At 31.1% G+C, this 25,979-nt stretch overlaps 4 protein-coding genes across 5 annotated transcripts; 2 read left to right on the forward strand and 2 right to left on the reverse strand.

Annotated features, from left to right (window-relative positions):
- The first annotated feature begins 2,309 nt into the window (after window positions 1–2,309).
- Window positions 2,310–7,649, forward strand: LOC123218524 (cyclin-A2-4). Of its 2 annotated transcripts, none has more exons than XM_044639994.1 (12): window positions 2,310–2,459; window positions 3,673–4,025; window positions 4,357–4,633; window positions 4,857–4,993; window positions 5,276–5,368; window positions 5,863–5,996; window positions 6,205–6,280; window positions 6,545–6,621; window positions 6,714–6,747; window positions 6,825–6,974; window positions 7,061–7,195; window positions 7,305–7,649. In XM_044639994.1, the coding sequence occupies exons 2-12, from the start codon at window positions 3,729–3,731 to the stop codon at window positions 7,356–7,358; spliced, it is 1,464 nt and encodes a 487-aa protein (XP_044495929.1). In that variant the 5' UTR covers window positions 2,310–2,459; window positions 3,673–3,728; the 3' UTR covers window positions 7,359–7,649. The 2 variants fall into 2 exon arrangements, with proteins under 2 accessions (XP_044495929.1, XP_044495930.1); XM_044639995.1 differs by having other exon boundaries at window positions 2,326–2,415.
- A 1,656-nt stretch (window positions 7,650–9,305) lies between these two features.
- Window positions 9,306–13,317, forward strand: LOC123218076 (D-glycerate 3-kinase, chloroplastic). The gene is made up of 12 exons (XM_044639288.1): window positions 9,306–9,654; window positions 10,842–11,227; window positions 11,440–11,519; window positions 11,602–11,653; window positions 11,737–11,778; window positions 11,861–11,939; window positions 12,020–12,051; window positions 12,141–12,209; window positions 12,480–12,554; window positions 12,672–12,788; window positions 12,873–12,923; window positions 13,001–13,317. The coding sequence occupies exons 1-12, from the start codon at window positions 9,423–9,425 to the stop codon at window positions 13,133–13,135; spliced, it is 1,350 nt and encodes a 449-aa protein (XP_044495223.1). The 5' UTR covers window positions 9,306–9,422; the 3' UTR covers window positions 13,136–13,317.
- Window positions 13,318–14,586: 1,269 nt separating this feature from the next.
- LOC123218501 (auxin-responsive protein IAA17-like) lies at window positions 14,587–15,653 on the reverse strand. Its single transcript, XM_044639973.1, has 4 exons — window positions 15,436–15,653; window positions 15,046–15,339; window positions 14,899–14,960; window positions 14,587–14,815 (listed from the first exon to the last, which is right to left on the reverse strand). The coding sequence occupies exons 1-4, from the start codon at window positions 15,606–15,608 to the stop codon at window positions 14,778–14,780; spliced, it is 567 nt and encodes a 188-aa protein (XP_044495908.1). The 5' UTR covers window positions 15,609–15,653; the 3' UTR covers window positions 14,587–14,777.
- A 4,770-nt stretch (window positions 15,654–20,423) lies between these two features.
- On the reverse strand, window positions 20,424–22,732 carry LOC123218400 (auxin-induced protein AUX22-like). Its single transcript, XM_044639853.1, has 3 exons — window positions 22,283–22,732; window positions 21,884–21,977; window positions 20,424–20,831 (listed from the first exon to the last, which is right to left on the reverse strand). Exons 1-3 carry the CDS (start codon window positions 22,641–22,643, stop codon window positions 20,726–20,728), a joined length of 561 nt encoding a protein of 186 aa, XP_044495788.1. The 5' UTR covers window positions 22,644–22,732; the 3' UTR covers window positions 20,424–20,725.
- Window positions 22,733–25,979: the final 3,247 nt, after the last annotated feature.

Raw genomic sequence — 25,979 nt, forward strand, 5'->3', positions numbered from 1 at the left:
TAAGAGACAGGGATCTCTTCGTCGCACAACCCAAATGACGAAGGACAATACTTCATTGTTCTTTGTTGCTCGTCTCATCATCCAAATGCGATATGGGCGACGAAAGTTCGTCCTTTGTAGTCGAAGAAGGGAGATCAGTGGAAAATCTCGGGCATCGATGAGGAGATATCCATCTCCTCATCGCACAGTACAACGAAGAGACGGAGATCTTTTCGTCGCACAACCTAGATGACGAAGGACAATGCTTCATCGTTCTTTGTCGCTCATCACATCATCCAAATGCGATGACGAAGGATAACGAAACATCGTCCTTCGTTTGTTTTTTCAGATCTCGACGATACTTTATTGTCCAGATCTGGGTGACGAAGGTTCATCTTTTGTCGTCATTTGTAGTCGGGGAATGGAGATCAGTGGAAAGAGTCTGACGTCGATGGTGGCCAGAGAAAGAAGCAAACCTTAGAGGTGAAATATAAATTTTTTAAACTTTGAGGATGGGTTGATGTGTTAATTTTGAAAACCTGGAGAGGGAAATGATAAAATTTTGAAGTTTTAAATTTTATAGATAAAATAACCATTTTACTTCTGTCTCTAACTAAAAATTTAGACAACAGTTTGACCATGGGTGGAAGTTTAAGTTTTTTATATTTCGTGGATGTGATTTGAGATTGGGCCAAAATTTGGGTGGGAATAATTCTTTTCCCTTTCAAAAATTTTCTCCAAAGAGAAAAAAAACACCTTACTTAAACTTCAAACTCATAACCCAAACTTCAAATATTCCAATCATGTAAAATTGGGGGATGGTAAACTTTTGAATGTGATAATCAAATTATAATCAATTCCTGGATTTACTTTAACTTATTGGTGATCCATTATTATTAAACGATAACTTGTTAACTTTCCTAGATGTATACCCACGTGCTTGTAATGACTTAATTGTCCCTGCTTAGTGATGAAATGAATTTCAAAATCATTGTTATAATTGACTTTTCAACTTTCTTACATGTGGTTTCCAGGTAATATCGAAGATGAACATGCCTCATAAAAGCTGCCAAGATCAACATTATAATTATTTGTAATAAATTCGCTTACCATCTTTGCTTTCAAATTTCAAACGGGCCTAAAGACATAGTCCCATGTAGTTTCAGTGCGCCCCAAACTTCAGTGTATTTATTTTAAAAATCTAAATATTTATTTATTTATTAAATTTTATTATTATTATTCAAGATAAAAATTTTATTTAAAAAAATTACCTCATTTTTTTAAATTAATTTTTAAAACTAATAATATTTTTTCTAGTTTAATTTATAAAATTATCTTTTTACCCTAATATACAGAGTTTTCTTATTTTAGGGTTAATAATAACCTTTTAAAGTTTAAAATATTATATTTATATTTTAAAAAATGTATTCTATTTTTCTAACAATTTTTTTTTAGTTATTTACTTTGACGTGTCATTAACTTTGTTATTAATATTTTCTCTTTCTTTTTTATGGTTTTTTAGAGTAAAAACTATTTAAAATTCAATCGAAATGATCAAATTTATTATACGAATCTATGTGTCACCTACTTAGTTTTTTATTATTATTATAATTGAACTCTAATGACTAATTTATTCCACAAAAATGAAATTAGTCAATTCAATAAATAAATAAAAAATAGTTGAATTTTCAAAAATGCATTTAATTAATAAGTCTACACAGGATTACAACTTTGTCCTCATCAATTAAATGACTAATCTACCCCTAATGCCAATGAACAAGTCAAACACGTAAACAAATCGCTTACATCTCGGAAATCTATTGTTAAACATATTATATCCAAATTATACAATTGATTTATGGAATTGGAAACTTTCTCTTACTCCATTAATACTGTATTAGTTTTTCTCATATTTAAAATATGTTGAAATAATACAATTAATTTTATCATAACTTCATAAATTATCTTTTAAATTACTAAAATTAAGTTGGAATATTTATTATTATAATAAAATTATGTATACCTACTTTAAATATACAAATATATATATATATATATATATATATATATTTGATATGTGTCATTATGTAATTAGATGATTTTAAATTAAAGATAAATAATACTTAATCATGTGATAATATATATAAATATATATCTATTAGTGTACGTAAAGTAGGTATGTATAGTATTACGCTTAATATTATAGTTTATATAATTAAATAAAAAATAATTTAAAATTTTGTTTCTAAAGTCAAAAAATAATATTAAAAATTGAAGTCTTGTTGTATGATGAAAGTATTTTTCTTGAGTTTAAACTTCTCATTATCCCGCCCGCCCGTAGCTGGCACCTCACTCTCTCAACTCACTCACATATTAAAAGCATCGCTCTTTCTCTTTCAGAAGCTTGCTTTTTGAATCTTAGAACTCAAAAATCAGGTCAATTTCGATCCATACATGCGTCTAGGCACATGCAGTTTCATGTATGAACAATCCTATTTGTGTTTATGTCTCTAGATTTTCTCGAATTGCTGTTTTTGAAGTTTGTTTCCTGCTACATTGGTTAGGGTTTGCTGTAATTTTTAAAATGGTTGAACTTTTGTCATGCGGTTTGGTGTTGCGTTCTTGATGGGACGTGGGTTTCGTTTGGTAGCTGAGAAAATGTGGGAAAAGGGTGACGAAAATTTAAGGCTTTGGTTTCTTTTGAAAATTTTTTTACATACTAGGATCCGAGAGAGTGAGAAATTCTGATTAAGGTTTAATGAGCATAATGTGGCTCAGTTTATGTTTGTGTTATATGATTTTTTTGGAAACATTATGTTTCTATTTGCTTGATTTGTGGTTAGACATTTTTTTTTTTCATTTGTTTCCTATTTTTGCTTCGGTCACTTTTGTTGCTATAATTTGGAAAAATCTTGCAGTCATAAAACATAGATTTTTTTGACAAGATTAGGAGCATAACAGAGTACAGGTTCCTTTCCCTTTTTTTTTTGTTTGTTTATGGATTTGTATTGTCCTTTTCATCTTCTTCTGTTTGAATTTGATCTGAATTTTCCGTTCACCTTTTGAATCTTTTTTATTATCTCACATCTAGAAATTTGAAAAATTTCATGCATTTTGTAGCTAAGTTTATATATGGTTTGATTCTTGCATTCTTCATAGTAGTTTGCATATTTTCCTCATGTTGAGGCTTGTCAAGGTAAACCTCGATACCTAATAAAATTTTCTGAGCTTTACAAAGGTTTTCAGTCAATTACTGAATAACTTGGGAAGACATATTTCCAAGAACTTCTTTGTGATTATTGGCCAGGAATACAAGATCTATATAGTTACTCCATATTGCAAGAATATTTTAGCACTTTGATGATTGTTTGTGTGCAATATGGAGGGAAAATGCTATTGGATTTGAGATTTTGATTATATAAATTGGGACCTAAATAAATTTCTTGGTGATGAAATAGAGAAAGATCTGTGATAACTTGGCAATAGGTTAATGTATTTTCACAAAGAAAGTTTGAACTATATGAGGTTCAAGATCTGACAAAGATTGCAATGATAAGACTGATAAGACTTTAAGTTATTTTATTCTGATCTCATGTTCTTCTGTTTCTCTCTTTTAAGCGTGTTTCTGTTGAACTTTTTGTCTTGAATTCCTGTTTGAATTTGCTAGGTTCAGATAAAGTTTTTTTGCTGCAGGTACAAACTTTCTAGTTTTGTTTAATGCTCTGTGTTGTTCTCCGAGGCTCATAAATATGAAGAAGCAGAACTCCACGACTTCTAATGTTGGAGATTTTGCTGGACGAATAACACGTGCTCGAGCTGCTGCCTTGTGCTCAGCTGGACAAATGCCTCCTTCAAAAGCTCCTACTGAAGAAAATAAAAAAAGAGCTCTACGAGGAAATCCAATACGAGCAGCCTTGGATGAGAACAACACCAATGTACCCGATAATCCAGACCATCAGCATAAAAGAAGAGCAGTGCTTCAGGATTTCACAAATGTTTGCTGTGAGAGTTCTTACAAGAGATGCTTTAATGCAACTAAAATTCAGGTTAATGTATTTTCCTCACTGTTTGCTCACAAATATGCATATATAATTCCTTAGCAATCCATTGAATTGGCTAATTTCATTTCATAAGTTTCATAGGTTGATAGAGAGTCCTATTTCATGTGCATAAATAAGTTGGGATTGAGCAAAGAAAAGGGAAGTTTTGATTCTAATTCTCACATCCTTGTTATGCTAGCACATGCTGAAGTACCTTCTATTATGATTTACAGTTAGAAAGTATCTGCATTATTGCATATCTAATTGGTTGATTAAATTTAATTGTCTTTAGAACTTATTTTTCCTTTCCAATCAGTAATCAGATTGTATTTTTCAGGCTAAAAACATTAAGCAGGCAAAAAGAGGTCAGGCCAGGGCAACCAAAGTGGCTCCTAGTGCTTCAGTAGGACAGTTGCAGGTTCAAGCCAATTCAAAAACAAAAATCACCAAAGACATAGTGAAAGAAGAATCTAAACCGGAAGAACTTTCAACTAATTTTGATACAGATAAACCTCTCCTCTTAACTACTATTCAGGAGTGTGGCATAGATGATCGAAGGATTGCAGATCAAAGATCCAGTGTCTCTTCAGAGTCTCAAAGTTCTTTACATAAAGGTTTGCAACTCCTCCATTTCTCAACCACAAGCAGGATAACTACTATGCACTTATTTATTGCAGGTTGACAGAAAGGATTAGAATGCCTAATTATAAATAGTTGTGGGAGTTTTTGTATACAGTATCTGTTACTTTTAAAGATTTACATATGTTGACTACTTTTATCCTAATTAGTTGCATGCCAAAAAAATCAGTGGTATTTTTGTTTCAAATGTGGTTACAGGGGAGAAAGGCAGCCTTCATGGGAAGTTGATGACATCATGTGATCCTGACTACATAAATATTGATGCTGATGATACAGATCCTCAATTGTGCAGCTTGTATGCAGCTGATATTTACAGCAATATGCGTGTTGCTGAGGTTTGTGATGTAGACACCATTCTTTTATTTCTATAACATTCATGTTTGTCCTTCCTGTTATATGTCTATGTTTTGTATCTTTTAGACCTTACAAATTTAGTTTGTCTGCAATTTACTCCAGATCATGGAAAAACGAGATTCACTATTTTAAATATGCAGCATACAATCCTAGGATGAACAATATAAATTTTATTTCTGGTCACATTATAGTGTATGGCTGTACTGGCACAAATTAATGCTGCAAGAATCTTTAAATTGTGGCCTAATATTTGGCTTCTACAGCTCATCCGAAGACCATCTCCTAGTTCTATGGAAACAGTACAATGTGATATAACTCAAACCATGCGGGGGATTCTGGTTGATTGGCTTGTTGAGGTAAGAATAACTTCATTACCTAAATTTGCTATTTTAAATAATCTGAGTAACGCATGTTATTTTTTCTACAAAGCTCGATTCTGAGTTATGGCCTTGTTTTTTAAAGACTGTTGTCTGTTGCAGTGGCTCTTGCAGAGAAACTGTTTCTGACCAAAAACAGAAAGGACTAATTGAAAAAATAGAAAAAAAAAATACAAAGTACAGAGAACTTTGTTTTTGCTTCCTCCGGCTGCTGTTTCAGTGCTCATTCTGTTGTCTTTAATTCTCTCTCTTAGCATTTTGAATAGCATTCACAGAGCATTATTCATTTTCCAAAAGTTATATGCTATCATGAGAAAGGAGTTACAAGTTAGTGACTCTTTCAAGTTGAGAAACTAATTTTATTCCCGGCAATTCAAATCCTTCTCTAGTGATGTAAAGCCCTTGCAGCATTAGCTATGCAAATTGTAAATGACAAAATGGCAATTTAAAAATTAATTTATCATTGGTTTCAGGTCTCTGAAGAATATAAGTTGGTGCCGGATACACTTTACATGACAGTATACCTCATTGATTGGTTTCTTAGTCAAAATTACATTGAAAGACAAAGACTTCAACTGCTTGGCATCACTTGCATGTTGATTTCCTCGTAAGCTCTCTTACTCCGGAGCTCAATATATATTCATTGTGGTCAAATATAGGGCTCGCATAACTTTGTAGTCAGTTATTGTTATTTTGTTGTATATTAAACATCTATTAGCCTCATCCACCTGTGTGTTTTTTAAGCACATAATTGCTATCTTTTCTAGTTTATTTGATTTAATGCTTACAGTGGGTTTCCTCTATATGACTTGAAGGAAGTATGAAGAAATATGTGCACCACGAGTAGAAGAATTTTGCTTTATCACCGACAACACTTACACAAAAGAGGAGGTATGTCTTGGGCTCTAGCCAATTAAAATGCTTAACAGTCAAGAACTCTGAATGTGGAATATATTTGTGTTAAAGGGAGTGATATGGTGTAGAGCATCTTCACTAAAGTAAGCATAGGTTTTGTACTTTATCTCTAAAATTTACATAGTTTAGATCTATTGAATGCTTTTTTATATCGCATCCCTAACAGAGTCAGCCTTTCATGTATCCCTTCTCCCTGCTTGAGAATTTTCGTTTATGTTCCTGAGGAAAATAATTTTACAGGTTCTAAAGATGGAGATACGTGTACTAAAACATGTTGGCTTTCAATTATTTGCACCAACTGCAAAAACCTTTCTGAGGTACTCCAGCTCATCCAATGTTTAGATATGCATTATAGCATGTGCTATGATATTCCTAATGCAATTTTCTGGGAAATTATTTTGGGTCTCAGGAGATTTCTTCGAGCAGCACAAGCTTCTTACAAGGTAATGTGGTTGGTAGGTTTGATACCTATCTCTTTCTGTTTAGAGAAAGACTAACTAATTGAAATACAAATTTGCAGAGCCCTAGTCTTGAATTGGAGTATTTGGCCAATTTCCTAGCAGAATTGACATTGGTGGATTATGATTTCTTGAATTTCCTTCCTTCTGTCATTGCTGCATCAGCTGTGTTTCTCGCCAGATGGACACTGGATCAATCAAGTCACCCATGGGTCTGCATTCTTCTCTTCCTTATCAGTCTTCAAACACGGTTTTTTACCACTCTGTTGGAGACTGACTTCACTAATGTTTTTGGCAGAATGCAACTCTTGAACATTACACGACCTACAGGGCATCTGATCTAAAGGCGACAGTGTTTGCATTACAAGACTTACAACTAAATACCAATGGTTGTCCTCTGAACGCTATACGCATGAAGTATAGGCAACAGAAGGTAACAAGCCTGGATGACAGTGATCAATCTAATTTATTCTTTTGAATGCAGTTCCTTTTCACTTTTATTGAAATTGTAAAAGTTCTCTAAAAGGGTGTTGCCATGGCAGTTTAAATCTGTGGGAATTTTGACTTCTTCAAGACTGCTTGAAACACTTTTTTGAAGACAAGCAATTGAGTCATTTACATTGCGAGGGGGCTGCTAACAGATAACATATAGCTTTAAGGTGAAAGTCACTTGGCTTTTGTTGGTTTCTCCTTGAGGTTGGTTGTACAATGTCTAATTCTTAGTCTCTAGAGTTAAATTCATTCCTTGAATCTTTGTAGTATTTGTTCATATGTGCTTCTTGCCACTTCCATCTGGGTTTTGGTTCTTCCAAAGACTCAACTCTCTGATATTTCTTTAGTGTTCATTTTTTAACCTAAAAACTAATTTATTGAGTTTCAGTTGGTTATGGAGTTGCAATTGCTTGAGTATGTTTGAGAAAATTTCCGTCATCAGCATTTTGAATTAAGCTTTTAATTAATTCTAACAAAAGGATATTAGAATTTAAATTTCTATTGTATCTATAAAATCCTAATTTATAATTATGGATCTGATTATTATGTTCAAGAGTTTATTTGTTTGATTAAACTAGATAGGGTCATCGGTAAAAAAAAAAAACATATTCAAAGATACCCCTTTTGTTTACATTATTGAATTTTTTTTCTAAGTCATCTCGTTGCTACTTCTCCTTCTTTTTAATATCATAGTCATGGAAATCATATCAACAAGAAGTGTATTAAAACGATAAAATAAGATAAATGATTTTTTTTGTGGTTCGATCAAAATAAATTTTGTATGGGCTTACGTCCATATTATTGATATTAATATACTGAAAGAGAATTGCAAGAAAACTGTCTCATCTCCCTCCCTTTCAGAGTTGTCTTTCATTTATAGGGATGAAAAATATATTTGAGTTAATATAATAATTAAAAATAAGGCCAAAGGAGTATTTTTCACCTCAAATATATTGTTTTCTTAAGTTTTTTTTTGTTAATTTTGAAAATTCTATTTATTCACTCATAAATAGTTAAAATTAATGATTTTAAGGGTAAAATAATTATTTTATCTGTAATATTAAAAATAAACTTAAATTTTATTTTATTTTCCCCTCTTAAACCTTAAAAACTAATAATTTCTTTCAACCCAAGTTTTCAAAAATAATATTTTCCCTCTTAGGGTTTACAAACTTTCAGATTTGAATTTTTCAACAACAACCGACGATGTCTCCTCTTTTTGGTCATGTTTCTTCTTGTCCTCCTTGACATTGTCGTCAATAAATACAACTCGTCTTCGTTGATAATGATATCGAGGAGAACGAGAAGGAGCATGACCGGAAGAAGAAGACGTTGAAGAGGAAGAGATGTCATATGAAGATCATCGATTATTATTGAAAAATTTAATGTGAAAGTTTGGAAACTTTAGGGGAAAATATTATTTTTGAAAATTTGGGTTAGGAAAAAATTATTAGTTTTTAAAGTTTAAGAGGAAAAAATGATATAACTAATAGACTCAACTAATTTTAACTGCTCATAAATGAATAAATGAAATTTTCAAAATTAACAAGAAAAAACTTGAAAAGTCAACATACTTTGAGGGGGTAATAAGTCCTTTGACTTAAGAATAATGATAAGGTAATGGTTTGTAAAACATGAGAGAAAATAAATACATGTTTTGTAAGTTTGTTATTAAATTTTAGGAAAGTGAGTCTTTAACCATAAGAAACTTATCTGTTTTTTAAGGTTGTATTTTCGGTTATGTGATTTTTGAAATTTTTTCACCCTTTGAATTCGAAGTTATATAATAAGTAGTTGACCGCAAGACTTTTGTAAATGACTTTTCTCTCTTGTCAACTGCATAACATAATTCTTTCGGCCTATTCATAAATCGAATCATTTATAACAATTAGGAAGATAAACTAATTCAGAAGTTTAAACAAAATTTTATGTAGTGTGTTTATCAATGACTTCAAGGGAGAAGGCTAATGATAACGAGGCAAACGGTGGGGATATTTTAGTCCTTTCAGTTGTGAATTTAAGAGTGGCATTTTAGTACTTTCACAGCTGAAACATACTGTCTGGTTCCTAACGAACGAAACCAGTAACCAATCCATACACACTCATCGTCACCAAACTCTTAGCTGTCCAACTCTTTGAGAGACAGAAGCTCGGAGAGATAGTTGAAAATGGCAACTTTGAACATCTTATCTCCGTCTCCAATGACGAATTCTTTATTTAATATTACCAATTACTCTCGTGCTTATCACAATATTTATTATAATAATATAAATGTTAAGTGTAAACACCTCCTTTTCCCTAATTACACTCATTGCTCTGTTGTTTCTTCCCTCTTCTCACAATCCAAGTCAAACCCGTCTCTCAAATCTTCTCCAATGCAAAACCATTTCTCAAAATCAGGTATTTTCATTATTTTCTATTCAAGTTTTCGTTTTTATTATGCTCAGAGAGTTAGTTACATGGTTCTTGTTGTCGAGTTCTATTTGTTTAAGCTTTTGAATCTTTTGTGGTTGCTGTTTCTGGGATTGCAATGTTTTATTTTTGACATCAGTAGAGATAAGATTTTCCTTCAGGAGCGGCACATATGCATTTCTAAATATCTTGAACAGTACATAAAAATTAGTTTTTACCTTATTAAAAACACAAATAGATTCTTTATGAAGAATTGTTTATATAACATAGGTTTTAATAATAATCTGTCATTATGTTGAAATTATTGTTTACTGATTTATGTATATGACATTCTTAGAAATTTTACTCATGATATTTCTTTTTGTAGTATAAAAATTTTAATATGGTAAGACTTAAGTTTTCAAATGATACTGATAGTTATATTTTTTCAAAATGCAATAAAAATTAGAGAAGGAAAGAAATGTAAACAAATTGATATGTTTCATTTGCTAAGTTTAGATAATTGTGAGAAAATTTTAATTAAAAAATAAAAGCGTTAGAAACTTGAAGAAAATTTTTTAAAACTTCAGGAGAAACTTGCCCTTCCTGGACAACTGCTGTCTCGGCCTTTGATTGACAAGTAGCTGTCTTATGTTTTTGTAGTTGAAGGACGTTAATTTCTTAGTTAACTGTTTGAATTACACTCAAATTAAAAAAAATTGATATATTAACCATTGCATAAGCAAACTTCACTTAAATTAAAAATTCCATACATTAACTACTTGATCCTGTCTGGTTTATTTTTTTAAACTGTACAGTGTTCATTGAAATTCTTTCACTTTTAAACATCTTCCTTGTGGACATCTGAAAATTGATTAATTTGTGTATCTAAGCACTTTTCCTGCTGTTTGCTTTGTTGCACTAGATAACTGTATTAAATTTAAATTTTGTAATTCCCTTTCCACAAGTTTGATTTCATGGCTATTCTTTGCTGAAATCAGGAGTAGAAAAGCTAAAAAGTAGCATGTTAAGTATTGGGTATACATTTGCATTTTAGAATGATCTAGAGAATCTTAGTTCCTCATGGATTGCTGGTGCTCAAAAGAACTACTCGATCCTAGTCATTGATTGCTTTCTGCTTATGAGTGATTTTTTTTTTCTCTTATCATTTCTATGTTTGAGGACTCTTTCTGCAGGAGGTGCATGTTCATGGTTGCAAGAAAGTTCCATGCATGAAAGTGATGCTGCCAGTACTGGACAGAAGCAGAGCCTATCTTGTTCAGCCCTTCCGACAAAACCTGCCCAAATTTCAGCAGTTCAGGACCTTTTTGAATTTATTTGCTCAGGTCCTCTTCTAGAGAAGATGGGAATGACCCCAGATAAGATAGCAGAATCTGTGGACAAGTGGATAGCATATAACTCATACTTGTGTCGATTGTTTCAGCTCAACGAGCTGTATCTTACAATACCAGAGAAAGCTAGATTTTTTCACTACTATATACCTGTTTTCTTGTGGTGTGAAGATCAAATTTCTCAGCATAGATCAAAGTTCAAGGACGGAGAAGATATACCTCCCTTGGTGGTATGTATGTGTTGATTCCTATTCTGACTGTGGTAACCATTCTGTGGTCTGTTTCTTCATTATACTGGAAAGGCTTTCTGACTTGTATATGGTAGTGTGGTCAATGGACATTTTGATAGAGTTTTTTAGCTGATTCAAAGTTCCTAGCAAGGGATGCTGTTTACTAAGTATTCTTTTGATCTTATGGTCCTTAAATATTTATGGTAATGCAGATAGGCTTCAGTGCACCTCAAGGTTCTGGAAAGACAACACTTGTTTTTGCTCTTGATTATCTTTTTCAAAAAACTGGCAGGTAGTTCGCTGTGCTACAGAAATATGTCGCATAGATACAATTCTCTATTACCTGACATTGCTGACTTAAGTTAATGTTACAGGAAGTCTGCAACTCTATCAATAGATGATTTCTATTTGACAGCAGAGGGTCAGGTATATTGCATTAGTTTTAATACTTGCTTGTTTTCTTCTGCTTTTTGTTCTCAACTTATGATGCAAATTCATGTTTAATGTAGGCTAAGTTAAGAGAAGAAAATCCAGGAAATGCACTTTTAGAGGTATTGGTCTATTAACATTTTTTGTAATAAATGTGAATTTTAATGAAGTGCCAGAGCAAGTTATCTCAAATTTTCTTTTCAGTTTCGAGGAAATGCTGGAAGCCATGATCTTCAATTTTCTATTGAAACGCTAACTGCTGTAAGCAAATTGACTAAAGAAGGTGAGATGTCTTGTTCGGTTGGTTGGTTTTGCACTTAATTCTTATTTACTTTTTTGATTGGTTTTATTGGAGGCATCCAGGTATGAAGATGAAGCTACCTCGATATGATAAAGTAAGCACAGTATGGTTTTCGAATTTTGCTTGTTTCCCAAGCGCCTTTTTGGCTTAAAAGCGGCTTATTAAAACTTTTGTCCAATGCAGTCTGCTTATAACGGGAGGGGTGATAGAGCTGATCCATCAACATGGCCAGAGGTTGAAGGTCCATTAACGGTAACAGAAATCTCATCTAGGCTTTGCATTAATATAGTATAATTCATATGTATTTTGAAACTGCTTTCATATTTTCTGGATCAAGAACTTAAAATAGATTTCTGTAAATGCTAAAATTACTAGTTTCTTGGTCCACAGACCAAACTCATTACTGATTCCTTGTATTGTGTGCCAGTGTGAGATTTCTTCCTCTATTTTAACTTCTTTGTTATGTTACTACGAAATATAGTTTATGCTAACAATTCATATTTGCCTTGATTGATCATTTAGGTCATTCTGTTTGAAGGTTGGATGCTTGGTTTCAGACCTCTTCCTGTGGAAGTTGTTAAAGCAGTTGATCCACAGGTTACGACTCAGAACATATTTATGAACAGTTACTGAATTACTTATGCACCTTATTTATTTGATACTGATATGCCACATGAAAGTTAAAGAGGATCATTGTCGACGTTACTTTCACAGTTAGAAATCGTAAATAAAAATCTTGAAGCTTATTTTGATGCTTGGGACAAGTTTGTGAAAGCTTGGATTGTCATCAAAATTAAGGAACCGAGTTGTGTCTATGAGTGGCGATTACAGGTAGCTCTTATTACTTGATCACAAACTTTGTTGAATGTTGCAGCATAGTTGTTTGAGTTGTTACATTATGGGTTATTTTGGCAGGCAGAGATTGCAATGAGGGAGGCTGGGAACCCCGGAATGTCTGACGAGGAGGTGCGTTTATTTGCTTGCATATTAAATCCTTGCATGGCAGCATGTTTTAATTTTCATAATGGATGGATATAAAACAGGTGAAAGATTTTGTGTCACGATATCTGCCTGCGTACAATGCCTACCTTCCCACCCTCTACTCTGAAGGACCTAATGGATCGGAACCAGGGAATTTGCTTCTTATCGAAATTGATGAAGGGAGGAATCCATTTTAGATGACAAATATCTTAGTTTATGATGATGTAAAACCCAATTTTGATTCCTTAGGAGAATATGCAGTTTGCTCAGTCATTGCTTGTTTGAAGGTTAAAAAAATGAAATCAATGCAAACGCAGTTTGTAAATTAATGTATGATAGTATTTTCCAATTGCAAAAGAAAATTGTTAGTGTTCTACAATAACATTTTTTTTTCCAATTTTAAAAGAAAATTCTTTGGGATTTACGGTCTTAAGAAGTGGAAATAAAACCAAAAAGTGATTATATTTTTGGGTTAAAAGGCTATTTTCCATCTAAGTTTTTTTAATACAAAGATAAATGCATATCTACGAGGTTTTAAAAACATAAGCACTCATCTATAATATAATATTTATTAGTAGTAAAAGAGAAATTATTATTTTACATTTCATATTAAAAAATATATAATTAATAAGAACAAGTGAAAAAGTGACATTTCATCACTATAAACCTTTGGTTTGTCTTTTCTTTGGCAACAGTGATGGAGACGGCCACCATTCTCCTTCTTTCTCTTTTTGTCACAACCAACAACGTCCCACAATAAACGCAGACTGGCGATATAGATCTAAGTTTTGATTGTTGTTTTCAGACAAATAATAATGGAACTATCTTGATATACGTTTATATTTTAAATGTGGGTCTCAGCACGACATGCAATTTTGCTTGTGATGCCCTTTTGGGCTGTGCTATTTTGTGGGCCGCTCCTACCACCTCCGCTTTTAAGCTTCATTCATGTTCACTCAGGTCACGTATCAAATTCAATAGAATTACATTAAAATCACATTGAAACAAAGGAAAAGTGAAAGGAAAGAAAGAATAATGTATTATGCTCATTGCTCTTTTCACATCATTTTTTACTGCGAAGCAAATCATCTTCACCCCAAAACTTCCACTAATTTGTTCTTCCAGTCCTCGAACCAGTCCAAGAAATTTTTTTTTTTGGTAACCAAGGATCTTGCCCATATTTGTTTGATGTGTAAACCTGAAACATAGTAATTAGATCCACAATCATTACATCAAGTAAGTCAAAGTTTCACAAATGTGGCAAATGCTAGTCCAAGAAAAATTTAACCATTCTCCTTAGCTGTATAATTATATTGAACCCACATTATTGCATACTTCTCATCCATTAAATCCATCAATGTTTTCTCACTTAACAGGAAAAATTTTGCTGGGGAAAGCAGAGCGAAATTTAGTGAAGCAGAGTGAAATTTAGTGAAGCAGAATCAATGGTTATGTTGCCCTCCATGACCTGTATATATTTCTGTTTGCCAAATGTGCTTATATACAGAGTGAGACAGGAAATTTCCATAAATTATCAACTTAAACCAGTTTTTTTTTAAGCAATCATCCTTTCCTAGCTTCGAAACCAATATGAATTCAGTTAATTGAATTAGGACCAACAATAGGTTGAACAATAAAAAAGGAAAGAGGCCAAGAAACAATTCATATGGATTAGATTAGAACTACATTGCAACTTCTGGTATTTACAGGAAACTAGGGATCTTTTGTCACTCTTAACTATCTGTATTTTCTATCAAAACTCCCCGACAAAAACAAGCGGAATGTGTACTGAAATGAAACCAAAAAAGCCTGCCAATTGTCACCCCAAAAATTAGCTCTTCAGCTTGTACTTGGGTCCTTTGAAGCTGCTCTAGGAGCTGCATATCAACAAAACAGAACAGAAAAATCAGTAAAATTCTTAATAAAAAACAACTGATGAGGTAGATGACTAACAAATTACCTAATCCAATTGCCTCTGAGCTTTTCAGCAACCTTAGACGCTTGCAAGATTCAACAAACATTCTGCAAAAACAAAAAGGATCAAACATCGATATCAACAACTAAAAAGCAGTCAAATCTTTTCAATCTGAATAGCCTTTAGACTTACTTCCATGGCACATCTCCAACCAACATCCAGTCGCCATCCTTGTCTTCATAAGTTGGTACATATTCCATTCCATTTACATTGAACATTATCTTCCTCTCATTCAAATAATTCCAAATGGTCAAACATGAGAACATTTCTTCAAGAGCATTCAACAGTTCCTGATAACTACTGTAAATCATCAAATCCACCTTTCTCAAATATGGAGCTCCATCAACTGCCACCTTCACATACTTGCAACTCTTCATTGCATTCATCCTGAAAGCTCTCACCGGCGGCCACCCCACCACTTGCGCCCTATTTTCATCACAAAATTTAACCTTTCGCATAAATTTGACTACTTTATCATAAATTCAATGCATTAAAAAGAATTTAATATATCAAAAGACTTACTTTCCCACTGGAGGTTTAGCTGCAAGGACTTGATCAAACTCAAGGTTTAGATCAACGGTTTCCAAGAATCCACGTTTCAACCCGGGTTTGGTTGACATGGGTTCTCCGCTCGGCAATCCCAAGGTCAATTTGACGTCGGATTCTGGCAAAAAATTTTCATTTTCCGGTAACATTTTTTTTTTATGTAACCAAGTCCAAGACTTACAAAACACAAAACTTTAGTTTTAGTGGCTTCGTGTAGTTAGTTTATATAAAGAAAGCAGTGCGGCAGGCAGAATAATGGAACCACTCCTGGATGGACACGTGTTCGAAAAACAGCGGTTAGGATTTATCCACGTAGGTGACAGAAACTAACGGGAATCGTGTGATTTTGGGTGCCTGGTGTGGTTGGTCGGTTGGAACCGGTCGCTCTCATCGCTCTGGGGTTACATCTATTTACTTTTACTGTTGTAATGGCCCCTGTGTGTTGAAGTATGGCCGAAAGAGTTGTTCCACCCAAGGTTACCTATAATCTCAAATTTATACTTTTCAATTTTCAAAAGCATGAACTTTTATTTATGAATAAAATTTTATTAAAAATTTAGTTAATTTAAAGACAAAATTTTCGTTTTATAAAAAATAAAATTTTATTACATTTTTCACTCTTAATTTAAAAATCCTACAATTTTCCTTCATTCAAAATTTAAAAATAACAATTTTACCCTTAGAGTTTTAAAACTATCGTTGAAGATGACGAATTTTGTTGTCTCCAACCTCATTGACTCTTCTTCCCGACTTATCTTCTCTTGTCAACTTGTTCTTGTCCACCAATAATAGTGATATCTTTTGACAAAGATAAAATCGTCTTTATCGTAGTTAATCACTTAAATCGGTGTGTGGAAACAAGACGACACGAAGAGATAGCTATGGTGAGAGGACCAATGTGGTCAGAAACAATGAATTTCACCATCTCTGGTGATATTTTCAAAACCTTAATGATAAAATTATTATTTTTAAAACTTTAAAAGAGAAAAAATGTTAGATTTTCAAATTAAGAGAGAGAAAATGTGATAAAAATTTAGTTTTTAAAAATCATTTTATTAAATGATTATTTTACCTTTTATTTTTAACTGAAAATTTTAATAAAATTTTATTTATAGGAAGGGGTTTAAATTTTTAAAAGTTAAAAAATATGAGTTTGAGATTACATTTAAACTTGGGTAGGAACAAGTTTTTTGGTCTTGAAATATTAATATAAAGGCCAAAAGACTTATTCCTGCTCAAGGTTTAGTATAAACTCAAACTCTAATCTGTTAACTTTTAAAATTTTAAATATTTAGTATTTTATTAAAATTTTTATTAAAATTAAGAATAAAATTACCATTTATAAATAAATATTAAACAAACTAGAATTCTATCTTTTTTTCCTTTTAATTTTAAAAAATAATAATTTTTTAAAAAACTTAAATTTTGAAAAGTTATGATTTTCTTTTCAAAATTCTAAACTTAAAAACCAACCTATTATTAAAAAAAATAAAAAAGGGCAGAAGACGGCATGAACACGTCGCGAGGACTGGGAGCTCGTGTGTGGAAGGTGTAGGAAAAGAATGGTGGGGATTACAGGTGTTGAGTTCTAAAGGTGCCAAAAGTCAACTTTGGAGACCTTGACCCCCCACCCCCACCAACACACACACACACACACACCCATGTGATCATGTTTCTTTGTCTGTACTTGCTTCTCTTTTCACTTTATGATTTAATTTTGAGGCCAAAAAAGAATTCTCACATTTTCATAATTAAGTTTTTGAAAATTTAAATACTTATTTATTATTTAATTTTTATTAAATTTTATTGATGGTATAAAATATAAAAATATTATTTAATATGTCTTTTAACATTAATTTTAAAATAAGTTCTTAGCTATTTTTAACATAAAGAAATTTCACATCAATACTCTTACTTAATTGACCACATATATGAATCTTATAATCTTTAGTGCTCCAATTTTTCTATTTTAATTTTAATTAATTTGATTACTGAGAAATTAAGCTCTCCATAATCATGAAGTTTTACTTTGACAACAACAATAATAATAATTATATGTAAAATAATCAAGAACAACCACCTTTCTCCGACATGGTCATAATCTAACAAGATTTTAACTTTAACGTTTTCAACTAATTAATCATAATTAAGACAATTAATTTGGCACTTCATCAAATATATGGTTTAATTTATATGTTTTGAATTATCTACTAATTTATATAGAATTAATAATCGTCAATATACTGAATGCAGTGTTCTGAAATTTAAAAAAAAAAAAGACAGTGAGGTGACGAAGTGGTTCATCTTCTCAAGCAGAGATCTTTAGTTTCTCTCTTGGAAGCCCTCTAATCTGGAAACGTGCAGAATGTGTGATCTCTTTCCGGAAAGTTTCAACGGTAGAGATTGTAATTAATTTATTTCGTCCGGCGGGATCTGGCTGGTTTTGTGTGTGTGTGTATACATACATACATGCATATATATATATATATATAAACAGTTGTAATTAAACATTTGATTCAATGTATGAAGAAGCATTTTTCAGATTTTGATTTCTGCAGTGTTGTTGCATGCATGTAGTCAGTTTTCTTTGGATTCTTAGTTCCGGGTGTTTTCAACTGAAACGAATGAACATGGGTTTATATATATTTAAATGGTTAGTAAAATATGATTAATTACTGATTTTTTATTAATTTATTCATGGATTAACTAAGAAGAAACCTTCGTTTGTCTGTTTATGCCAGAGCTTCACCTTTTTCTAAGTATTTATTAATGGAGAAAGATGGGTTTACTAAGAGATTAGTGAACCTACCTATTATATGAATGAATCTGAACAAAACCATATTAAGAATATGGCTTATTAACTTAGTGTTACATTATTTATCATCTAGCAAGAATAGAATATTGGAGTTCCTTTTTGTTTTTATTGTACATAAACTGAATGAAATCATACAATTTTAAATCCATAGGATCTATGTATTGTTTACAAAATACTAAATTAAATTCTCTAGGGTTATAGAAATATCTAAATTCTCATACAATTTGAATCCATAAAGTTGTGAGATTATTTGTCAAGATTACCTCTTTGAATGATAGCTTTTAGTGTTATAAGTTATATTACATCATGTTTTAAAGCAAAAACTTAGCCAATATATAGTAAGGTAATTGATTTCATGAAGGTCCAATAAATTTTAAGACCCACACTATGTTGTTCATTCAAATCATAGCGTATTGGGTTTATTTTTATTAATAATTCAAGTATATTTGTAAACTTGTATTATGCTAATCAATTATCCAATTTTATTAAATCGAAAAATAATTAATGTTAGTCCACATCAAAAAATTTCTAACAATATTATATAAATTAATTCAAAAAAAAAAGTGAAAATTTTTCATGATAAAATAAGGAGTGTTTCTAATTAAGATGAACTGTTTGAGAGACTTTTTGCTTATTAATTTATAATTCTATCATATTATTAAAAAATGATCTCCATAAACTATCCAACTGCATTATGTCGGAAATTAATTTTAATTAAAAAAAGCTTGGTTAGTTAGTTGGTACATGAAAATTAAATATACTTGTTTGTTGATAAGTGAGAAATTCAGAATAGATTCTGTACCAGAAACAAAGCTAGTTAGGGTTTAATGTTGACCCACTAATCATGTTTAATTACTTGTTAAAATAAAGTTTAGAGAATATGAGAACATGGGTTTTGTTCGAACAATTCTCCGCTCTTTATTAATTTGTTAATCCTGACGACATTTTGCAGTGGGCATGTGTCTTGGATTAAGTTGACAAGTCTTCTCGACTCCATTATTATGAGGGTCTCCTGTAATTGTAATGATATACTGGGAACAATTGTTTCTTTAATTAAGTACTATTTGTTCCTTATAGGACAAACATGACCAAAATTAATCCACCGTTGTTTATGCTATAATTATAGTACGAAGTTCACATTAGGGTTTTCTTTTATTAAAAGTAATATTTTCCAAGGATGGTTACGTCTCATTCCACGATGAATTACCCCTTGATTGCGGGATAATTATTAGGGTTTCTAACAGATATCCTTTTCACAACTAAATTAAACACACAAACCTTTGCTCATATATATGGATTAATACATGAACCGATGCAAACTAGCCTGGGAGAAAAAGGAAGAATTTGATAGCGAGATACAAAGTTCACTATATTACAATTATAGGGGATTTTAAATATTATTATACGTATATACTCTTATGTAATAATTTTTATTAAATAATTATATTATTTAATTATAAATTATCACTCTAATTTATATGAATAAATTTATATAATTTATTTATTTATACGTATATTTTATTCTAAGAATAATATCTCTTGAAGCCAGGAAATGTGTCGGAGTAAAACCTCCTAGGATAAGGGAGGCAAATCACGACCACCTCCACATCATGCTTTCATTGCCACCGTAAATGTTGTTCAACATTGATGCTGGAAATTGACATCAGAGAGCGGTGTCGTATTATACACGATTTCTAGTAGTGATTGTGTAATTAGGATATATATATTTGCTTATGACACAAATTAATTTTCACACTACTTTACGTAATCTCCAATAAACTTGTTGAAATCTCTCTCTCTCTCTCTCTCTCTCTCTCTCTCTCTCTCTCTCTCTCTCTCTCTCTCTCTATATATATATATATATATATATATATATATATATATATATATATATATATATATATATGTGTGTGTGTGTGTGTGTGTATGTATATATATATAGATTGATAACAAAAAACTCCGATTGAGCTGAATCACCATTTTTGAGATTAAACTAGTTATACCAAGTGAGATACCCAAAATCTAGTAACTGACTTCAGAATCACAAAATTAAGTTAGTTAGGAGTTTGATATTAATATATCGATATTTGAGTAATTATCTATACTTTATAATATAACTCTAACCACATAAATAGTAATGGAAACTATCTATCATCCTGAAAACCAAGAATCTATAATCAAGAAGAACTTAATTGTATCTTAAACAGACACAAATAATTATTAAATAACAAGAGGAAATCATAAAAAAAAGGAAATCATTTTTCCTATATATCATCAAGGGTTCTATCCCAATTTAACTATAAGACAGTGTAGCCATTGTTTAATCAAGAATTAATTGTCTTCTTGATCAAATAAATCAACAACATCAAACAGAAATTGATGAAGTGTATACGAAAATGATCCGTCAACTTCAAATTCTCCATCCATGGCAAAATCAATTTGAAGTCACTTTTAATTTATCGAAATTGCGTTGAGATCACCACGTGGCTGCAACCCAAATCCCTTGGCCTCCGATGTCTTCATGATCCTTAGCCTCTTGCATGATTCCATAAACATCCTGTAAACCAATATCAACCAATTATTAATGAGCTTGATTAACATAATTAAAAATAATAAGTAAAACCAAAATATTAAATTAAAATTTGATGATATTTTATTTATGCCCAAATTTAAAGATTCTTTTGATGCTGATCCGTTGGTCGAATAATGAGAAATACTCTTCGTTCAACAAAAGAGATGAAGATGACTTCATCCACTGGTGCTTCCATGGTTGGAAGACCAACAATAAGAGAAGGTTGTGGTGGGAAGGTTAATCAATGGCAAAAACATCTTTTGGTTATTGAAGAAAGAAGAAAAAATTTAAGAGTAAAAATGAGTTTTTCAAAACTTAATTTTAAAGAGAAATTGTTATTTTTTTAAATTAAAAAAATAATATAAACTTTTAAATAATAAAATATTAATTTTACTTTTATCTCTAATAAAAATTAATTTATAAATAAATATTTAATTTTTTATTTTTTATAAATATATATTAATTTTTATATTAAAATTTAGATGAAAAATAATTGAATGACCATTATTTATTTGAAAGTGTGGTCAAGAATCTTCATCTCAATTCACACCAACAATAATTTTTGGTTTGACCAGGACAATTGTGTCATCTGACCGACACCATAATGAAGAAATTTCCTAGTGTCGGCAGTACGACGCCGGTCCAATGCTCCAACATATGAGAACCCGCGTGAAGGAAGAATACTTGAAATTGTCAATTGATTTTTTGCCCTTTTTCTTTTTTATGAGCGAAATAAATCAAAGAAATGATTACCAAAACTATACAAATAAAATTATTTTATAAAATTACGAAAATAAAATTTTACCCTTCTGGGATCTAAAATTAATTTTCAGTGAATATTTCATAACTAATTTTTAACATATTTCAAGAATATTTTCTAAAATAAAACATAATTTCTATTTGTATGATCATAAACAAAAGTCTTGAATTGTTCTAAATCCTTCATTTGGCTGAGAGAATTGGTGTAATTTTTTCATAATTAATTCTTAATAATATTAATTATTTTGATAATGATAATTAAGGTTGAAGAGACTTACTCCCAAGGCACGTCTCCTGCTAACATCCAGTCTCCATCTTTATCTTCATAAATGGGAACAAGTTCACAGCCGTCTGCATCCTTTAGAGCCTCACCTGAACAAATTACCCCAAATATTAATCAATTTAAGTTAAAGGATGTTTTATTGTACAGTTAAAAAACTACTATCAATCCTAATTGTTGAATTTATATCCTAATTTTGAGCTAATTTCTCACTATATTTTCACTTATTTTATTTTATAAAAATCCTTAGTTCTACTGAAATTAATATTTAGCATTTAAGTTAATCCCTAATTAACTAAACTAGTTTATAATCATATTAAACAACTCTAATTTTGCATGGCTAATAACGCATGTTAAACGACTGGCTTAAACAAGAAAAGAAAAAGAGAAAACTTACTTATGCCGAAGCAACCAAAGAGCTTCTCCAAAGCCATGGCAAGATCAGAGTAGCCTTTGTGCATCCCCAAATCGATTTTTCGAAGAAAAGGAGCCCCATCCATGCTAACTTTCACATACATTTTTGAGGTTTCAATGCGATCTTTCTCGTTAAAACTGTTCTTCTTCCGATAAGAACACACCGGGGGCCACCCCACCACTTGGCTCTTCATCTGAATTTTCCGTTCATCGTTTCTCGAATTTGCTTCATCCACAGAGATATCTGAGAAAACCCTTTTCTTCTCATTAATCTTGTTGTCACCGCCGCCCGGAAGCCCTAATCTCAGCTCAGTAATTTCAAGTTCCAAACCTTGTTTCGCCATTTGGTTAGAAGAATTGTTTAATTTCTAATGTTTTAAGCAACTTTTTGTATAGTTCGGTGAAGAAATTCAGAAGGTTATATGTGAAGACTATAGGAAGAGAAAAATAAATATAGTGGGAGCAATGACAGGTCAACTAAGGGTTAAATGGTCGGTCACATGAGAGGCAAACGTGGGGACTCTGTTCCCCCTTGAAACACCATAAAAGGCAGGCACCATAAGATGGAAATGGGGACAGATCAAAGGGCTGTTGGTTGCTTTGATGATTTGGTAGGATTCCATCCTGGCCGTTTGATTAGGTGGAATAGGAACAGCCCATGTGATTTGCCTGAGTGAGGGGGTCGTCTTCCATAATATATTATTGAAAGAGTAGTAGAAGTAGCACCATGATATAGGGGAAGCATGTTTTGAACAAATGTTTTATGTCTGATTCTTATGTCTCATCCTCGAGAATGTGTATGCATGATTTCATGATGTATGTCATGCATCCATATATATCTTCAGTTTATTCCCTTAAATTTTTAAAATTTTAATTATAAATAATAATAAACCCTAATATTCTTTGAAAATGTTTATCATTATGATTAATTTCTATTGAAAATTAGTCCTTTTATATGTTCTTATATTGTTCACATGTGCATACATAATTGTGAGTACTCCACAACCGCGTTAGCTGTAGCTGTCCAAATTTCCAGTTATGAATCAGCATGGTTTCCCCAGCTGGAAAGATGTTGTTCCTAATGTATTCTTGTGGGCAATTTTTTTCATTCATGTAAAGAAAAGAAAACAACTGACCTTCCAATGCTACAATTCTACTACTTGCATAATGTGGATCCCAGAGGAAATGATTACAACTTCCTCGATAAGTTCCGTGTTGCTACTGTTGAAACTTTTTATGTGGGCACATATTAATTATATACTTTTATTTGATGAAAACAAAACCGGATAAATGTGTAGTTTAGAATCAATTTTTTATGGACATTAAGTGGTCATATTGTAAAGGTTCATTATACTTTTATATGATTATTTAATTTGGGTTATAAGTATAGGTGGTTGAAATTTATTAGGTTTTTAATAGGAGGACGCAATAAACCTATCATAAGTAAAGAGCTAGGTCTCATTTTAATATACATACCTCATTCAAAAGTTATTGTATTTTGTTGTGAGTGTTATTGGAAACGAAAACTGGTTCACAAATTGATAATCGCTCTAAAAGGTTGTTATATTAAGTGAATTTCTCTTTTAAATGGCTGTCAAAAATTCTATCAATTTTATTATAATGTTTTATATCTTCATGTATAAGATTATTGAATTTGATTAGAAATGACACTATAAAAAATTGCTTTGGACAATTTATTTTTGTCTACCCCTACAACTATATTCTATAGTATAATGAAGTCCAATTAAAGTTGCAGTCGGTGCTTAAACTTTCAAAGTGCTCCAAGAATCCATCCAAAACGAGAAATGAAATGCCAAGTTGGTGAAGGGTTAATGCATATGCGACTTTTCGCTTGTGTGCTCTTTCCGAGGAATGAAAAAAAAGAACATCAAGGATTCTTCATGAAAGCATGCATGTGCCGGTTGCCAGTGCTAAAATAACTAAAGGCTTTCACTAATGTTATCCCTCAACACCTCCTTTCATCACATACATACATACATACATACATACATACATACATATATATATATATATATACATATACATACATATATATATATATATACATATACATACATATATATATATATATATATATATATATATATATATATATACACATATATATACATATATATATATATATATATATATATATATATATATATATATATATACACATATATATACATATATATATATATATATATACATATATATATATATATATACATATATATATATATATATATATCGATAATAGTCGAGGCACTCAGATTTAGTCCAAATAAAATTTTCTACCAAGTTCATGTGATATGATGGATCTTGTAAATCATATAAACATTAATTATATCTAGGCTTACATGCTTATTTTCTCAATGTCTTAGTGTTCTAGAATTATTTATAGCAATTGCATAATTTTCTTTTTCTGAGATCCCAATAGAACAAGAAAATTTATTGGACGAAAAAAAAGATGAACAAAAGAGAAAAGGATTACACCTAATATAGGAGATATAATGAACTTTGCCTTCTAAAAAAGTTAAGTTTATATAATGAAAGTTAGATTTGTACAAGTTAAATGACATTTTGAAAAATCAATTTCAAAAAAAAAAAAATCATAGAGACAATTTTTTTTTTTTAATGTTGATTCTCAAATTCATCTACCAAAAGTTATGGGGAAACAAGAAAGAATCATGGAACCCTACAAGCCTCAGACAAGTAAATCAAGAATCTTTAGTGATACGAATACTGAACAAATAATGTAAGTGTTAGTATGTAGAATCCAACAGATCTCATATATGCAAGTATCGCTAAAAATAATCATCCTGGCTTAATTTAATTGTGTCTCCATAAAGTGACAGCTCCATTATTGCCACATAACTTATAAACCTAACTTCTCTTAATCATTGAAAAATCTGTTATCAGCAACACATAATTCATATATAAAAAAACATTATTTAAAAAAATATACTACATCATTCATATATTTATTTAATACAATCTTATGTGCATATATATTATGTTTTATGATACATAAATATTATATTATTTTAAAAGGGTGTCCATGATTGATCCTGCGGGAGTGCAAAAATAAAGCGCAAACAGTTTTAGTAATGCCCATATGATCGCATGTTCATTGTTTGATATTAAAAATTTCATTAACGCGAAAGTATATTGAACAGTGAATAAATTCAGTAAAAGCGACTATGAGTCGTAAGAAATTTTTTAATATAGTTTGATTTGATTCACAAAATCTTACACCCACAATTATGTTATTAATATATTTTAATAAGTTTTGACAAAGTTACAATGTGAAAGCTAAATGTGTTGTCCTTAAGTCTTTGTACAATTTTGAATATATAAGAGAAAAATAATCATGTGTAATTGAATACAAAAATTGTAATATAATAAAATATGATATTTTTTATAGTATTAGAAGATCGAATACTCTTAAAATGGTAGGAAAATGATTGCATCCCAATTATAATTGATATTGTCATATCTTGAAAAGATTTTAAGAATGATGATAACTATCAAGTTTTTATTTTTCCACTATTTTTGAATGTAAACTCTTGTACTTGTACCTTCAGTTAACTCGTAAAATGGCGACGTGTATTCTTACTAATGATATAGTTTATCAACTTTTTACACATATAAATGACAAGGGGGCCATTGATACT

This window comes from Mangifera indica, chromosome 6 (assembly GCF_011075055.1).
Source record: "Mangifera indica cultivar Alphonso chromosome 6, CATAS_Mindica_2.1, whole genome shotgun sequence".
Taxonomy (NCBI): domain Eukaryota; kingdom Viridiplantae; phylum Streptophyta; class Magnoliopsida; order Sapindales; family Anacardiaceae; genus Mangifera; species Mangifera indica.

Excerpts from the sequence above, each read along its gene's own strand:
- LOC123218400 (XM_044639853.1), bottom strand. The coding sequence starts at position 22,643 with ATGGCGAAACAAGGTTTGGAACTTGAAATTACTGAGCTGAGATTAGGG. Across the intron at positions 21,978-22,282 it reads CTTTGGTTGCTTCGGCATAA|GTGAGGCTCTAAAGGATGCA; the intron begins GTAAGTTTTCTC and ends TAATTTGTTCAG. Across the intron at positions 20,832-21,883 it reads GCAGGAGACGTGCCTTGGGA|GATGTTTATGGAATCATGCA; the intron begins GTAAGTCTCTTC and ends ATTGGTTTACAG.
- LOC123218501 (XM_044639973.1), bottom strand. The coding sequence starts at position 15,608 with ATGTTACCGGAAAATGAAAATTTTTTGCCAGAATCCGACGTCAAATTG. Across the intron at positions 15,340-15,435 it reads GCTAAACCTCCAGTGGGAAA|GGCGCAAGTGGTGGGGTGGC; the intron begins GTAAGTCTTTTG and ends TGATGAAAATAG. Across the intron at positions 14,816-14,898 it reads CTCAGAGGCAATTGGATTAG|CTCCTAGAGCAGCTTCAAAG; the intron begins GTAATTTGTTAG and ends GTTGATATGCAG.
- LOC123218076 (XM_044639288.1), top strand. The coding sequence starts at position 9,423 with ATGGCAACTTTGAACATCTTATCTCCGTCTCCAATGACGAATTCTTTA. Across the intron at positions 11,940-12,019 it reads AAGCAAATTGACTAAAGAAG|GTATGAAGATGAAGCTACCT; the intron begins GTGAGATGTCTT and ends GGAGGCATCCAG. Across the intron at positions 12,924-13,000 it reads CCGGAATGTCTGACGAGGAG|GTGAAAGATTTTGTGTCACG; the intron begins GTGCGTTTATTT and ends GATATAAAACAG.
- LOC123218524 (XM_044639994.1), top strand. The coding sequence starts at position 3,729 with ATGAAGAAGCAGAACTCCACGACTTCTAATGTTGGAGATTTTGCTGGA. Across the intron at positions 4,994-5,275 it reads GCAATATGCGTGTTGCTGAG|CTCATCCGAAGACCATCTCC; the intron begins GTTTGTGATGTA and ends TGGCTTCTACAG. Across the intron at positions 6,622-6,713 it reads ACTGCAAAAACCTTTCTGAG|GAGATTTCTTCGAGCAGCAC; the intron begins GTACTCCAGCTC and ends TTTGGGTCTCAG.